Genomic DNA, 17,898 nt, shown 5'->3' on the forward strand with positions numbered 1-17,898 from the left:
AGTTTTGCTTTATCCTTTCACTGAAAATAGAGGTTGGCAACCAAAGCGAAGAAGAAAGGATGCCTTACTTACTTAGGAAAGATACTCTCCTTGCTGAGGAAAACTAAGAATTATCAGCTAAAAATCAGGAGACCTGGGGTCTACTCTGTGCCTGAGTCTGTGGACTTAATGTCTCTTGATCGAGTCATCTCGCAAATGAAGGCTCATTCATAACATTTTCCCTCCCTACCTACGTGGAGGAAGTGTAAAAGGTGACACTATTAAGTAGCAATGTCCTTGATCAGGAAAAACCCCTATTAAAATACAGAGGGCATTGCTGTCTTAAAACCTATCATAATCTACCAAGGTTACATTTGTTGCTTTGTGCCAGCCACTTTGCTTTATTTACTTGACAAAGTCATACTCAAAGGACACTCAGAAAAACCAGAAATTCTTTTAAAAGGGAAGGAAACAGGGGTCTTCCCAAGTGATAACAAAAACTATTTAAACAACTGCTACAGGAAGATCAAGACCTCTCTGGGCAATGCACTTGGTTCCACCTTGCCCTGGGGCATCCATTAGTACCATGCTCAGATGCTGAGTCACATATTTCACAGGACATGTGCTGCCTCAATATTCCATTGTTGACACACCTACATACTGAATTGTTATCTAAGCACTAAAATGATGTTTATGGAAATCTAACAGGATAATAGGAAAATACTTACATTTTCCATATCTTATGATAAAAGTAGGTTACATAGTGATACATACAGAATAGTCATAGCTATATAAAAACAGATGAGCTTACAAAGTATCTGGATGGAAAAACAATGAAATATGAAGCATAGCTATTTTTGAATGGTAAGAAATGGTTTTTTATCTTTTTCATATTTTTAGGGTTTTTTCCCCCAAAATTATCTGCAGTGAGTATATACTACATATATAGTTGGATAAACACACACACACATTAAGCACCATTGGTATACATCTATATCCAAGAATATGGATAGATTTGACAATATAACTTTGAGTAATGGAAGTGGGTTGCAGAATGACACCTTTTTCCATGCTTTCTTTATCTCAGGATCACAGATCACCTATCCTGAATCACTGTCTTCACCATTACTCCCTCCTATCCTGTCTCTGAGCTCTGCTCAACCAACCTGCATCTGCCAGCCAGGACCACGATGGAGACTTCACTCTCCAGCCTTGCAGCTGGACAACCTGCTCAGACTCTGCTGCCCTCAGTCTGGGGGGCTGTGGAAGGCCACATCCGCATGCATTTACAGACGATGACTGGTGGACTTAACTCTGTAGTACAACAGGAAGTAGGGACCTTCCCTCTCTCTACCAGTTTCCAGAGCAGAAAGGGTCAAGGTGGAGTTACAACTGCCATAAACATGATAGAAATATGTCCTAAGAACATTAAATTAATGGCATGTCCAAATATGATTTTCTTCTTGGTATCTGTGGCTCTTTGAAAAATGTGCCCAAATCAAAGTCTCTCTTTTTCTTTTTGGCCACCATAGGCCGTGCATCGATGCCTCTTTACCACCTCTTTCCATTTGCAGCTATTTCACTGTCTGCTCCTTCCCTTCTTCTATTACAGCCTCTTCCTTCACCTGGTCAAGATTCCTGGGAGAGTGTGGAAAGGAGTTAACAAATACCCCAGGTTTAAGATTCAGGGTCATAGCCATATAGTGACCTATCTGCTTCTTTGACCTCACTGGAACCTCAGCCAGTTTATGAGTTAATTATTCCCCCTATATCCCCTAATACTAGGTGTATTCTAGTTAACCAGTTGTCATTGATGCATTTTCACCCAACAAGCACCCACTGAGCAGCTACTCTGTGTAAGACATGGATTTAGACGCTGGGGACACAGGATGAAAAAGACAAGCAGAAAGTGTACTAGCTGAATTTATCATGGGGATTATGGAAACACAGACCATACTGGGAACTTTTGTTGGTTGTTATCACAAACCTTGTGTGTGTGTGTGTGTGTGCACGCACGTGTGTGTGGAGGAGGGGGTATGACAACTACCCAGACATCTGAGAAATGGTGCCCATGTAATCTCTCTGCTCTCCACCATCACCCAAAAGAAAGCGAGACTCATAAAATCAAATATGGGGAAAGGGATCCAATAAATCATCAATTCTCTGGCTCTATAATTTCCCAGTGTGGCCAGTGGATGTGCCTTGTGAGTCAGACAGAGCTGCTTTCAAATCCTGGGTCTGCCCTTGACAAGCATGGAAACTCGGACGGGTCTCTTCATTCACAGACCTTAGTTTACTTATTCGTGCATTGAGAAGGCTGATACTTACCTTGCAGGATAGTTGGAAATATTAAATAAGGTATCTAAAGCACCTCTCACATAGGTGCTTAAAAATATATTTCCTCTCTTTTCACCAACGATTTGACAGTTTAGGGGATTAACTGGCAGTATAGCCATTTATCCCTACATATCAAAACAGGTCATTTTTCCTCAATTTTCTCTTCACGTCTTAACACTCAACTAACAGGTTAGAAGAAAAGTCTGATTTCTCAGCTCATTTCCTACTACCTGATTTTTTAGAAGACTGATGTGTGCCCTCAAGACCCCACCATTTACCGGAAGTGAGAGACAAAGGGTTTTCCCTGAAAGAATATCACCAAGAAAACAAACACAATCATGTTGTCCAACAGGAATCCTTTTTTGAACCAATCAGCCTGCCTCAAAGATGTTACCTTTAGGAAATGCAGTTGATCTAATCTGTGTTAATGTTGGGATTACTGGATCCTAGTAATTTTCTATTGCTTTCAGGTAAATCAAAGACTTTAATTTCACCTAGAAGCACAGTACGATTCTCACGTCACCAAGTGGGAAAAGGAAAATTGCAAGCCACCCCCTCCCACAGGAACCCAAATCATGAATTTGAACTTGTTAATCTGTTTCTATTCTTCAGTTGAAAAGTCAATTCTTTTAAAGACAGTAATTTATTTGGAGGTTCATTTCCTCCAGACCATTGTGACTCAGGACTTGGTGATCTATTGTTTTCAGCTCCAAGTCTTCCGATTTTAAAGACTTAATCTCCAATGACTGAGTGTGAAGCATAAGATGCCCTACTTGATTGGCCCTATTGAATCAGAGAAGATATTGTTATCATAAAGGAGGTGCCCCAGTGGGGTTATACTCTTTGCTTTGTGCCAGCCACTCTGCTTTCTTCATCTGACCAAGTTCTGCTCAAAGAACACCCACCCAAGTCAAAACCTCCTTTGACAACTTTCCCACATTACCCCTTCTGTCATTCCCCCAGCTCATCACTTCCAAGTACTGCACTAGGCTTCCTTCTGTTTCCCAAACTCGCCAATCTCTTTCCTCCCTCAGGGCCTTTGCACCTGCTCCTCTAGCTGGGTGGCTCTTCCCCAGTTCTTCACATGTTTGGCTCCTTCTCCTCTTTTACATGTCACCTTAAATCTTACCTGTGTGAGCTGCAGGAGCCCCACATACCTCAAGTGACTCCCTTATCACACCACCTTATTCAGATCCTTCACAGGGTTTATCCTAATGTGGAGCTGCCCTGTTCCCTTATTGGTTGAGTAGTTTTTTAACCGTGTGCACCCCTTGACTGCAAGATCCTTCCCAGTTCATTGATGCATCCCCCATGCCCAGCACTGTGACTAACACAGAAACTATGCTTCATGTGTATTTATTTATTGACTAATCTATTCAGAATTTCAACCCCAAAGAGGCTGATGACTCTAAAAAAAGCTGATGATTATTTACTGAATAATCCACCAGAATTTCAACTCCCAAAATGCTGCTTATTGATAAAAAAATTTCTCCAAACCAAAATGCACCTTCATAATACATTTAGCAATCATATTCTTAAAAAATTATCTTTATCCAAAGCACTGAGCCATGGGGATTTGCATCTTGTATAATAAGAACTTAGGTTGGAATTTGGAACGTGGGAGGAAAAGTATCCATTCACACTCCGTTCAAGTGTCATCAACATTGGGGTGTCATATTCTGTGCTTGTCCCTGAGGACACAAAGATTAATAAGCCACGTTCCCTATATTTAGGCAGATAATACTCTGGGGGAAATACACACAAACTGTAAGCCATAAAAACAAGTGAGAAAGATAGCTAGAGAGTGCTATGGACTGAATGTTTATGTTCCCCTCAAATTCATATGTTGAAACCCTAATCCCCAGTGTGATGGTATTTGGAGAGGTAATTAGGTCACGAGGGTGGAACCCTCCTAAATGGAAGTAGTGCCCTTATAAGAAGGAGCAGGACAGCTTGCTTCCTCTCCCTCTGCTCTCTACCAGGTGAGGAGAAGACAGCCGTCTGCAAACCAGAGGGTCTCCATCAGACACCAGATCTGCCAGCACCTTGATCGTGGACTTCCCAGCCTCCAGAACTGTGAGGAATAAATGTCTGTTGTTTAAGCCACCCGCTCGTGGCTTAAATTTGTTACAGCAGCCTGAACGGATTAAGACATAGAGACATAGCCAGGGTACTGTGGAAGTAGGGAGAACTAACCTAGCTTGGGGAGGGAGTGCTTAAGACTTAAAGGGCAAGCAAGAATTGTCCAGGTGAAAGGAGGCAATCAGAAAATACTCAGAAAAAAAAAAAGATTTCCATCCAACGGTAGGCTTTTTCCTTTTGTGAATCCTCCACAAGGGTGGTATTTGTGTTTATGTTTGCATTACAAAGACAAAATTCAGGGCCTTGGACTTGGCCATGAAGCTTTATGTATCTCCAAAGGGTTTATAGATTAGGGAGAACCCTTCACCAGGGGATCTGATAAAAAATGTCAGTTCCTCTTCAATCGTAATAAAAGAGGAAATGACTTAGATGCAATGCTGGTTTGTTGCTGGTGACCTAGGAGATCCCCAGGAGATCAGCTCCACCTTAAGCACATCAGAAAGTCACTTGTAAGGTGGATGTTGACCCCGAAATGGAGAGAAGCTTTGAAAATTCTGAAAAGTTTGGATCTGGGAAATAGAAAAGAGGTGGAAGGAAGTGGTAGATATGGTTTGGGGGAGGGAGCAACCAGAAAAATACAAAAGAAATAATTATTCTAGGAAAGATTGAAGGGGAGGGTTGATTCACTATACTGGTTAAGAATATGGTGGTGGAGTCAGATGGACAAGTGTTTGAATCCTGCCTCTTCCATCTACTAGCTGAGTGGCTTTGAACGTGCTTCTTAATCTTCTCATAACTCAGTTTTTATCATGTTTAAAATGGGCAAAACCATGCACCTCGTATTGCCGTTGTTGGAATCAAATGAATGCAAACCACCTGGTGTAGTTCCAGGTCTTTTAAAAAATCTATTTTTATACGCACCTATTATAATAGAGTATATTTTATATTACATTCTATTATTATTGTAGAGATACCACTGTTATCAGTGATACAGGCTATTATTGTAAAGGATTGGGCACATTCAACCGACAGCATCCCTGGACTCACTTGATTTTGATGAACTTCCGACATGGCACAGTGTTCCTCACACACGTCTCAGTCAGCGGGTCTATGTCTTCCACGATGACAAAGGGGGCCTCCTCCAGCGTGACGATGCTCAGATGGTTGTCGTCTGGCTCACAGTCTGAAAAGGACTTGTACCTGGGCCACACGGCGTGCCTCAGGCTCAGGGTCTGGTTTTCCCACTTGCCCACCTGCAGTATAAAGAGAAAGACACACCTGTGCTTTCCTGCACCACTGGCTTCCAGAAAGGTGAGTCCTCCCCCGTAAGAGGTATGGGAGAGGAACCCCATCACCTTCAGGGCTTTTCTGCTACCTACCTCAGTGTACACTTCTGTTTATATGCTAAGAAAGATGGGGACAAAGGGAAAGCAGAATACTGGGCAGCTCCCAGGCCCTGGACTCTCCCCAGACTAATAAATATGGGGGTGGTGCCTAAGCACTGATGCCGTTAGAGATCCCCAAGTGAGTGGATGTTCTACCAGAGCTCAGGACCACTAATGTCATGAAAAGAGCAAGGACTTTTAGAATCAGAGGTCTAGGCTTGAATCCCCACATCTGCCACTTACGAGCTGTACAGCCCCAGGCAGGCTTTTAATCACCATGAACATCTGTTTTCTCATCTGTAAATAGACACAGTTCCACCTACTTTATAAGGATGTCATAGGAATCAAAGAAGGTAATTCGAGAAAAGCATACAGGGCAGTGCCCAGCACGTAGTAAGGACTCCAAACTCTCCCTTTTAAGTATAGAAGAGAGTCAGTGAGAGGGAGAGATTTTAAAAGTGCTAAGAAAGAGAAAAAGAGGCAAGGGGAGAGGAAGATGAAGAACAAGAGCAGAAAAGAGGGAGGGCTGGCGGGAGAGACAAACACGGGGGAGAGCGGGCGAGCAGACGAGACGCTCCCTTCAAGCTCAGACACGGTTCTGTTTAAGTTGAAATTCAGGTGAATTTTTATTAATCCAGCACAGAGTGGAGACTTTTACTGCTTACTGTACATCAAGACCCGTCGAAACAGAATCGATTGTGTTCCCTCTGAGCAGCTGTCGGCATCTCAGCGAAATCAAATTGAAGGCTGTATGTTTTGAACCTTAATTTTATTTGACAGCTTATTGGCACTCTTCGCGTACACACGGGGAGAAAGCTGCCCCCAGCGTTGCACTTTGTGCTTCCTCCTCCTGCTCCCACGTGCGACTGCTCGACACCACAGGTCAGCGCTTTATTTGTAACACAAACCTCAAGGAAAATACCTCGTCTGAAGACCTAAGTGCCAAGTCCAGCCTTGTCTGTGTTGATGTGACCAACTCACCTCTCCTCCTGTAATGTAAGTGTCACCAGAAATGAATCTCAGGCCCTTAAAGAGAATTCAGACACGCTGGACACCAGGAGAGGTGATAGGTGGCGGGAGAGAAGGCAATCAGTGCTCTGGAAGATGACATCATCATTTGGACTGGAAAATGTTTGCTCCTTGTAGAGAAACATGCCGTGTGGCCAATTACAAAACTGTCCAGCTTCACTGATACCTTCTTTTTTAAGTTAGGAAGGGCAGTAGAGTAATTTGGTCAAGCAAACACGTTCATCTCCTCATGCTGTGATGTAACACAGGCTGGAGAGAATGTGGAGCCCATCAAATTCTTAATTCATTCAACATAGATCTATTGAACACCAGCTATGTGCGTGCTGACACCAGCCCGGGAACAATGAGGGATAAAACAGAACGATTCCTGCCTTGTTGTAACCATCAGTCGGCTGCCGGACAAAGACCAAGCCAATAATAATAAACATGCAAATAGATAAAGAGATATCCAAGCTCCACACCCTCTCCAGCATTTATTGTTTCTAGATTTTTTGATGATGGCCAAGCTCTTCTTTTTGGAACATGTTATACCCATCTCTTTCTTTTTCATCTCCCTTAGAAAACTCAAACATAGCCTTCAAAAGAGCCTGGGCAGTTCAGTGGGTAAGACAATGGCTTTTGGAGTCACACAGAACTAAGTGCTAATCCTGGCTTCACCCATTAGCTGAGCAGCCTTGGGAAAGTTGCTTAACCTCTCTGAGCTTTGCTTTCTCTATCTGTAAAATGTGGATTGCAACAGGATATGCTTTCAGAACTGTAGTGAGATTTGAATGAGCCAAAAATGTCCTTGAAGCATTGAGCACAGAACTTAACATGTAACATACATGGCAGCTGCTATTATTTTATTATTGTAGGTAGCATTTAAGATATAGCTCAAATATCACCTAATCTGTAAAAGCATTCCTGTCTTCCCTGGTAATAGAGAACTTTGCTCCCATCTCCACAGCATTTGATGCTATACTTATAACAATGTCACTTTTGAGCATGTCTGTGTAGTCAGGAAATGTGCCAATATTACCACTTAGTTTAATCCTACAAATTCCACGTGGTAAGGATTATTATTCCAGCATCACAGTTCAGCAAACTGAAGCACAGAGAGATTATGTAAACTGCCCAAACTTGCACAGCTAGTAAGTGGTGGATCCAGAGCTATACCATGGAACTATGTGAATCCAAAGGTGCTTTCCCACTAGTGTTTCTATTAATTGATCTGCAGTAATCATGTTATTGCTCTAAGACCCTTTCTTCCTTGCGGAGACAGCTCCTAAAGTCCCAAGGTAACATAAATAGAGGCAGCCCGTTTAGCCAGCAGAATCTTTGGTGATGTCACTGACCATGTCACATACCCTACACCATGGGAGGCAGGCAAAGGTTCCAGCCCAAGGCTGACTCATGGAGAGAGAGGCTGCAAAGGTTTATGAGTTCCCAGAGTGCAATAACTTCCTAAATCTCCTCTAAGTTCCTCTCTCCCTTCCCAACACGTCTAAGTAAGCACCCATGGGTCAGCCAAGGAGGGTGGAAGCAAGTGGTGGGTGGGAAAACTTGACTAGGAGCTGAAGCTTCTGTGTAAACATTGCCCTAGGTCCTGAGAGCTCTTACCTCCTTCTCTGAGGCTGATAGGCTCCTGTTCCAAACACCAAAAATCTCAACTCCAGGATTTTATATACCAGATAGGGGAGAAACAGACATCCTTCGCTTTCCCCTCCTAAGTTCCTATTTACAAAGCGCTATAACTGAGTCTGGAGTCTGTAGACAGGCTTAATAGAGATTCGTTTACTCCATAGATATTTACTGAGTGGCTACCAGGTGCCAAGCACTGTGCTAGGCACTAAGGGTACTGTAGTGCAAGCAGCACAATTTTTACTTGCAAGGAATTTTTATGCTAATTGGGAAGACAAACATGAGTCAAATAACCACATAAAAATATACATCATACAAACTGGGAGGAAGAAATAAAATACGGGTCTAAGACTGGAAAAAGGGGGAAAGAAATCACAGAAGTCTTCCCCAAGAGGTGGCACTTAAGCTGAGACTGGAAATCCAAGATGAGTGGATGAGGGGATAGAGGGAACAGAGGAAGGAAGAGCCCTGCAGGCTGGCAGGGGCCAGAGGATGCAAAGCCTTGCAGGTCCAGTTAAGGAGCTGAGATTTGCCGTAAGAGTTAATCTAGTCCGTTATCCAGAATGGAAAAAGAAATGAAGAAATCATCATGAACATGGGTCCATATATAACTTGCCCAAAAGTGGAAGCTTCTTGCCCCCTCCATTCTTTTTTTTTCTTTTTTTATTATGGAAAAATTTTAACTCATACAAAAGTAAAATACTAGAATGTATCTCCATCTTCCCATTATCTAGCTTCATTAATGACTAACTCATGGCCAATCTTGTTTCATTTATACTCCCAACCACTCCTCCCATATTATACTGAAGGAAATCTCAGACATCATAACATTTCATTCACAAATCCTTGATTTGATTTAAATACCTAATTTTCATTTGCTTAACAATATTATACCTCAACAACCTATGTGTTTGTGTATATGTTTCACTCATTAGATTGTGATTCCTCAGTCTAGCAGGGATATATATATATATATATATATATTAATATATATGTATATTAGTTGGTTTCTATGTCCACAGCTTCTAACTCAGGGCCTGGCACAGCTGGATAGGTGTTGATGGAATGAGTGAACACACCACACTTAGCAGAGTATGTAACATTAGATGACAGTGGTTTGTATCTGCTAATCCCAAACTCCTAATTTATCCCTCCCTCTCTTTCCCTTTGGGTAACCATAAATTTCTTTTCTATGTCTGTGAGTCTATTTCTGTCTTGTAAATAAGTTCATTTGTATCATTTTTTTTTAGATTCCACATATAAGTGACATCATATGATATCTGTCTTTCTCTGTCTGACTTGACTTCATTTAGTACGATAATCTCTAGGTCCACAGATTATTAGGCACTATTCTTAGCACTATTTTAATTCTTATAAACACCCTATACACAAGAAGGTGTAGGCAGATGATTTTTATCTCTATCATGAATTTTGGACTCGAAAACAGTCCCAAATTCCCCCAACTAGGCTGTGTGGGAGAAGAAAAAAAATCTTTACCTTCAAAATAAACTGAATTTTGGTGATAAACCTTTAAATGTTTTCAGCAAATAAACTGAAGTTTTGAGGACAAAGAAAAATAATTGATCTCTAATGGAGAAAAGTGATTTTGTTAAAAGAAGTGTAGAAAGGGGAAATTAATTTTGCAATGATTTTTTTATCTGTTCTTATTAATAAAATTTAAATGCTGTGCTTTTAGAAAGCTAATTCCTCTTCAGCTCCTAGGAAGTGTTTTGTGACAGCGCAGTGATTACTTATCAAAACGTTCAGCCAATATTTTCTCAGAGCAAAGATAATTTCATCTCCAGAAACTGTCATAAGCTAATATTCATCCCTTAAGGTCTGGTTAAATCCATAGCGATGTCACAGAGGCTGCAAGAGGCTGGAAGAAATGAGGTTAATAGATGTTTGTGACTCTCCTTTCAAAGAGGTATGAGTGCTTGATCGTATTTGATCTATTCATGAAATGCTTACAAGAGACAGTTAAAATCACCTCACAACTGTTCTCTCCCAAGCCACTCCCTAAAAGCGTATATCTAAACACCAAGATCATAGATCTACCTCTACTCAAATCCTTCCATGACTCATACTGCCCACAGAACCAATCAGACTCCTCTTACATTAATGGACCCTACAGTATAGGTCCCATCAACCTCAATACACTCGCTCCTCTCTCTCTTTCTATCCCTTTTTTGATTTCTCTTTTGTACACCCTATACACACCCTCACACTAAAACATATACATCTACACCTTCAAACACACATACGCTTACACCTACACATACTCACACATGTGTGTACGTATATATGTATGTGTATATGTGTATACAGTTAACCCTTGAGCAACATGGGGTTTAGGAGCACTGACCCTTCGTGCAGTCAAAAATTCGTGTATAAGATATAGTTGGTCCTCCATAACCATGGTTCCTCCATATCTGCGGATTCAACCCACTGGGGATCATGTAGTACTGCAGTATTTACTACTGAAAAAAATCCACATATAAGTGGATTCAAACCCGTACACATGCACACATATATATATCATATATTTATACATCTATACATAAACACACAGCTACACTCATACCTACCTGAATTCACAATACACACATATATACACTCACCTCCACACACGTACAACTACACATACACACATGCCTAACACACACCTACACTCACACCTCTACACACACGCACAATGCTAAGCCACAATGACGCATACACTTTTCACTCTCACCACACACACCCTGAATGACACCCATTTCCCCGCCTTTGCCTGCACTACTTCTACGTGAAATTCCTCTCCTTCTCATCTCCACTGACTGAAATCCTACCCGTTCTTTCCAGGTACAGCTCAAATACCGTCTCTCCCCTGCAGCTTAATACTCCAGCTGGAATGCGGTTTTGAGCATTCTCTTTGTCCCTTGAATTCTCTCGCTTGTTCATTCATGAGCTCAATACACACGCGTCCAGGGCTTTACACTGTGCCAGGCACTGCAGGAGGCTCTGGGGCTACAATTGTGAACAGTGCAGGCTGGTCCCAGTGCTCGGACTTTCCAGTCTGGTTAGAGAAGAGGAGTTAAAGCACGCTGGCCATGAGATAACATGAGATAATAAATGCGCTAACTGCCATGCTGGGGTGGGCACAGGATACTACTGGAGCAGAGAGCTTCCTGCTCTGCAAGGAAACCAAAGATGCTTCTAAAGGAACTGACTTCCAACCATGAGCCAGACCAGCAGAGTTGGTGTGTGGCTTGCTCCGGAGTTCTATCTTTGTTCGTAGGGCAATGGACTTGTGTAGAGGGATGGGGATGGGGATTATTGAAGATTTTTAATCAGGGGAGGGATACAATCAGTCTGACGTATTAGGACACTTCTTCCCAGTGCAGTGCAGAGAAAGGGTTTGTGCCTAAAAGATTCTGAAGGCAGAGTGATGGGTCAGGAGGCAGCTGCATTAATTTGGATGAGTCTGGCATAGGGCCGCATGGGGAGGGGGCATGAACTCACAGGATCCCAAAGTGGTGGAATCAATACAACTTAGAGACCGATTGTGTAACTGTATGGGGGTGGGGATTAAGGGCTCAGTTTGCCCTGTATTATAGAATCTCTGGCCTGGCCAGCCTTTCACACAACATGACCCCCATCGGCTGTAGTACAGTGTTCACCACATTCCAGTTCAATAAATATTTGCTGAACTGAACTCGATTCAGACGGCAGCACAGCATCAATTTTTACTCAGAATTCAAAGTTAAAAGAGGAGAGTTGCCTATTTACTCAGATCCTCTCCTTGGAGACAAGACAATAGGGATTGCAAAATTAAAAATCAGAGATGAAATTTATTAAAACCGACAGTGAAAGCAGAGTTCACGCTGCCTGTGCTCCAGTTCGACTGGCCCTGGTTAGCTCATTGAGTGATTTCATAACCAAGGGGGAAACAGGTCTTAAAACAAACACTTCACATGTGCAAAACACCAGAAAACATTTCACTCCAGATAATAAGCAGGGATTTACTCCCAAGCTGGAGAAAATGTGAGTAATTAACTCTTCAGGAAGATGAATTTCAGGAGAAAAACAAAGCAAACAGGAGGCCAATTTCTCTCCACCTGAAATATAAAGTCTTCTAAAGGACATAAGATAAATGTCCGTGAAGGAAATTTAAAATGACTTAAAGTCCATATTTAGCATAAATAGCATCACCGGTTAGCATCACTTCCATGCCTCTGCATGCAAATGCAGAGCTAATAGCAGGTTTACACATGAGTAATTTTGTGTCTTCGGTTGCTGCTCGAAGCCAAAAGTAGATCTGAATTTGATTGACCTGGAAACTACTACAAAGATGTCTGAGACACAACCCTGACTTGATATTAAGTTGAAATGTGCTCTATCTGGAGTAGTTTGCAGTTGAGTCTAGTCATTTTTTGTTAATCAAGACCCAATCTGAAGTTCGTTCAAGACAGCTAGAGTCTGCTGAAACCAGATGTCACATTGCACCCCAGATTTCCCCTGCATGGTATATTCAAACAAGCTTCTACAACAAAACTGCTGAAAAGCAGGTGTGGACCAAACCTACTTTGTCTTCAGTGCCATGGGGTCTCAGATGGCCACTGGCAGAGTGAAACTAAGAATTGCTTTTCAGGTGTTAAAGCAAAGCACCTGCTTCCTTTGAATGCACTGTCTTAAATGCAGTTACTGAAGGTATAGTGGGATTATGAGACTTTAGCAGGAATAAGAACCTCTCCTTGGGCGTTGATTAAGAATGCAGACTCCAAGGGGAAAGAGGGGGGAGGGATAAATTAGGAGTATGGGATTAACAGATACACACCATTATACATAAAATAGATAAACAACAGTGATTTACTGTACAGCACAGGGAACTATAGGTCAATATCTTGTAATAACCTATAACAGAAAAGAATCTGAAAATACACATATATAAATACCTGAATCACTTTGCTATATACCTGGAACTAACACAATATTGTAAATCAACTATGCTTCAATTAAAATAAATGAATGAGTGAATGAATGCAGACTCCTAGATCACTGGAGTGTATGCATCAGTAAATGTGGGATGAGGCTTGGGAACCTAACTTTTTAACCAGGATCCCAGCTCATTCTGTTCTGGGTGATCTAAGAGGAGCACCTAAATGGTCACACGTATGGCTACCGGCAGGATTAAACACAGCAGAAGATGGGAATCTTTCCTCCTGGGTTTCTTATGTAACCAGTAGCAATTGCCAGCAGATCTAAATGAGCTGAATCAGCTATTAGAGCCTTAATTAAATTCCTCTCAGCTGAAATTTCAGAATTGCCTGATTGTTATACAGCTCACATTGGAGCAGTTGATTTTTTTTCTCCTATAATAACTGTTCTCAGGATAATCTAATGTCTTTATGGATAACGGCATCGGCTGTCTTAGGACTCAGCACTGATCTGGTATTTCATGGAGACGCGTTTTGATCACCGTTATTTCCTCGAACAACCTGCCTATTGCTTCCATTCTCCTCTTGAGGTTCATTCAACACGAGAAGAGCTCAATGCTCGTTCAAGCTCAGATTTAAAAGTGAAAGTCTCTGGAACAATGAGCCTCCATTTTCTTCAGATGTTCATTTATTATCTTCAGTTCTACAAAGTTCCTCTGTTCCCAGGTCCCTGGGGATGGAGAGAAGTTCTACTTCTTTGGTTTATTTTTAATTATTTACGTGATCTTAAAAAGTGATGCGTACCGGTCATTAGCTAAACAGTTAATAGCGTTTTCTTTCTCTCCTTTGGCTCCATGTTGGAATCATTTAACATTAGAGACTTGAAAAATCAGCAAAAAATAAAAAGGAGCCCTCTCACAATTACTAATTAATTTTTGAACCCTCTCCTGGGAGTCCTTCATTATGTAACTTCTGTATCAGTCAGCCCTCCAATGGGCTGTAATAATTATTAAATAATGAATAAGTATAATAACTGGCATGTCTTGAGACACTGTGACCACCCCAACATGCACTTTCTCATTTTACCCTCACATTCCTGTAAGGAAAAGGTCATCGTTACCCTCATTTTATAGATTGGGAAACTGGGAGCTGACGTGACTTGCCCAAGATCAAAAAAGCAAGAGAGAGCATCTGGAGGCTGAGCTCAGGCCATCTGACTTGAGAGACTGGGGTCATCACCACTGTTTGATATTCCCAAGGTTGCCATTAGATTTGCTCTGGGAAGTATCAAGGCAAACAAGGGAAATGAGGGAACATTCTACGGATCAACTGGAAAGACCCCGCTGCGAGTAGCGATGCCCCGAGGAGCTGGGATACCTGAGCTCAGCCTCCCCAGATGCATGGCCTGTCCCCTTTGGAGAGGGGCAAGTGCTCTCTCCCTGTGAAATACAGGAGGAGGAGAGAGAACAGCCAGACGTGGCTATCTTGTGGCTTTCTTTCATGTTTGCCAGTTATTTCCTCAGTGTACCTGTGACTTGATTCTTCTAAGGACCTTGAATTCCACCCTGGGTCATGTCTCTGACAGCAGCGCTGCAGTGAGCCCTTGCAGGCTTGAGGTTGCTAACATCGACATCCAAAAGGCGATTAGAATAATAGATCAGGGAAAAAATCAGCTGCTCAAATGTGAACTGCGTGACAATTAGGTAATTTGGGGATTTCAACCAAGAGGAATGTAATTTAGGGCTCTAACAGCTGATTAGACTTTTTCTTCGCCTCTGTGGTAATCTCCATCCATTACGTAAGGGGTCTTAGAAGGGAGGATTCCATCTTGCCTCTGTCACACGTTGTACCTGAGATGCTGACGGCCAAGACGATGTGACTCTGTTTACATTGCTGCATCTGTTATCATCAAAATTTGGACTTAAACTTAGTTGAATTCCTGAAAAGGCTGTTGCCTTGGCGAAGAAAACCAGGATGCCTATAGGTCTGCAAAAACACTTCAGGAGGAGATGTGAAGGAAAATGGGACAAACACAGGACCTGGAGTGGGGGAGGATAAGCACCTAATATTGGACGAGAACTTGACCTAAGGACAGTCCTCTATTATAATAGTAGTGATAACCACGATTATTTTTTTTAACACCTTTGCAAAGACAATTTAGAAATACGGAAAAGGTTTTACTTTTGACCTTCTAATGTACTTTTCTGAGTAAATTTCAAAGATCAGTGTAGTTTCTGCTTGTAAGATAAATGAAATACCATTTGCAATCCGGCAGAGTAAATAGCTCTTTTTTGAATATTTACTTGAAGGATATTTAGCAGCTCTTTGCTCCCTTGGCAGAGTTGGTAAGAGTTAGGAGGTAGTCAGGAGCCCTCCAGAGCTGGGCTGATAGCTGAGAGGGCCCTTCGTTCATTGGGATTATCAAGTCATTCTTACCAGCCCGAAAATCATGACAAGGCTGGATATGAATACAGGTGTGACTCCTCCTCTTACTCTTGGGCAACTTTTTTTTTTCCATGAAAACCTTGCAAAGTGTAAAAAAAACTGGAGGCTGAGTGTGTAACAATTTATAAAAGGAGATAAGTTCCAGGTAATTAAATTACAGACTAAGGAAGCAGGAGACTTCAATGCATCAAACCTGACTTAAGGGATAGAACGGGCCAAAGGCTCGTGGATTTCCTCACTCAGCATTATGTAAAAAAGCCAATTCCATTTGGATCTCAGCCTGAACATTCAAAGTTAACCTCATTGACAGTGTCTGCAGAGTTTTAAAATAAGGTTATAACACCTGGGGGTATTGATCAGTTGCAAAGTATTTAATCCTCTCGCCCGTGAAAAGTTATTGGGTTGTGAAAGTTGAAGGGTTTGGAACACTTGGTGTCAGGTCTCTGATGGGCATTTGTTCTTTCATATCTGGGGCAAAATAATACATTTAAGTCTTTGAGATGGACGTTTTCCTCCTTCTAAATGAAAGGGCGAGCCAGGGGTTGGTGCCTGAGGCCCTGTTGGTTATTACAAAGATGCTAACGAAAGCGCTTGTGCATGGGTGAAATCCATCCCTGTGATGAAATGCACCCGGATCAGAATTTCAATTCTCCTTAAATGAGATGGTATTTTGACAGTCGTTTTTCTTTGCTCAGCTCGGGCCCCAAACTACTTTGCTCCAGGCTTGTCTGAGTCCTAAAGTATTCCAGTGAGAGGATCCTTTGAAACACTAAAGCCAACAGAAGATTTAACGGTGAGGGAACAGTAATAAGCTTAACCACAGCTTTGCCCACTGTTAAAAACATGATTATTAGAAGGGGGTGTAGGAGACAAGGATCCCCTTGGGATGGGCCAGATAAGACTCGCTATTTCAGAAAACTGAGCCTAAGTAGCCCTCCACTGTCAATCCAATTTCATCCAAACTGATTATCCTCATCTTGGACACTAATTAACAATGCCAGAGCCCCACAGAGTTACTCGGATGAAATGAAAATCTTGGTGACCATCCAGGGAGCTACACGGCATTTCTTACTGAATCATACTGGCAAACTCATAGTTCAAAAGAACCCTAAACTTGGAGTCAGAAGACTCAAATTCAAGTTCAGTGATGATGCCTATGAGCTATGTCACCTTAGTTAAATCAAAACTTTTCAGATTCACACAAAGTATAGCCAAAGGTAGAAGCCCAAGATTCCTGTTGATTCTGAGTGTTAACAACCAATAAGCAAAGCTATTCTCTAGGTTTTCGGTCGGATAAGGTTGGATTACATTGACTCTTTGGTTAATCTACTCAACAAATGTTTATTGAGTGCTTACTATGTGCCATACACTGTCCTAGCACTGGTGATACAGCAGTAAATTGACTCTAAGCTGGGGACTGGCAAACTCTGTCCCAAGGGCCAGTGGTTTTTATACAGCCCATGAGCTAAGGGTGGATCTTATATTTTTAAATGGTTGAAAACAATGGAAAGAATAATATTTTGTGACATGTGAAAATGATACGATATTTGAATTTCCATGTCCATAAATAAAGTTTGATTGGAACACAGCCATGCTCATTTCCTTATATGCTGTTTACGGTTGCTTTCACACTAAAACAGCAGAATTTGAGTACTTGCCATCCAGACAGTATGGCCCGCCAAGCCTAAAATATTTACTAGCTGTCTTTTTTATAAAATGTTTACCAAGCCCTGATCTAAGTCTCTGTGTGTAAGCAGCCCACCAACTAATAGGGAAAATAAAATACAATGCTCTCAGAATTAGTTATAAAATAAAACAGAAACTGAAGTAGATGCAAGGGAGCATCAGAAGTGGAAGAGGAGATCTGGTGAGAGAGGGGAGACCTTACGAGAGGAACGGCAATTGAGGGAAGCTGTAGAACAGGCAGAGGAGTTGGAAAATCAGTGTGGAGAGAAGAGGCTTCTAAGTTGAACGAATAGTGTGGACAAAAGCATAGCAGTTGAGCTTAAGGGACATGTTTGTGGACTAGGAATTTGCCCAAATTGGATGAAATACACAATGTACAAAGGGGATGAGAGAGAAAGAGGAATAAAGGGATACAG

The 17,898-nt window shown here is 41.8% G+C and overlaps 1 protein-coding gene across 2 annotated transcripts in view; it reads right to left on the reverse strand.

The window, feature by feature from the left end:
- Nucleotides 1-17,898, reverse strand: part of GRIN2A (glutamate ionotropic receptor NMDA type subunit 2A) — a 368,737-nt gene that overhangs the window by 78,509 nt on the left and 272,330 nt on the right. For both annotated transcript variants that reach the window (XM_061208159.1, XM_061208160.1), the window contains one exon: nucleotides 5,446-5,651. In XM_061208159.1, the coding sequence (XP_061064142.1) occupies nucleotides 5,446-5,651 (206 nt within the window). The remainder of the gene's footprint in view (nucleotides 1-5,445; nucleotides 5,652-17,898) is intronic.

The sequence above is a fragment of the Eubalaena glacialis genome, chromosome 13 (assembly GCF_028564815.1).
Source record: "Eubalaena glacialis isolate mEubGla1 chromosome 13, mEubGla1.1.hap2.+ XY, whole genome shotgun sequence".
NCBI lineage: Eukaryota > Metazoa > Chordata > Mammalia > Artiodactyla > Balaenidae > Eubalaena > Eubalaena glacialis.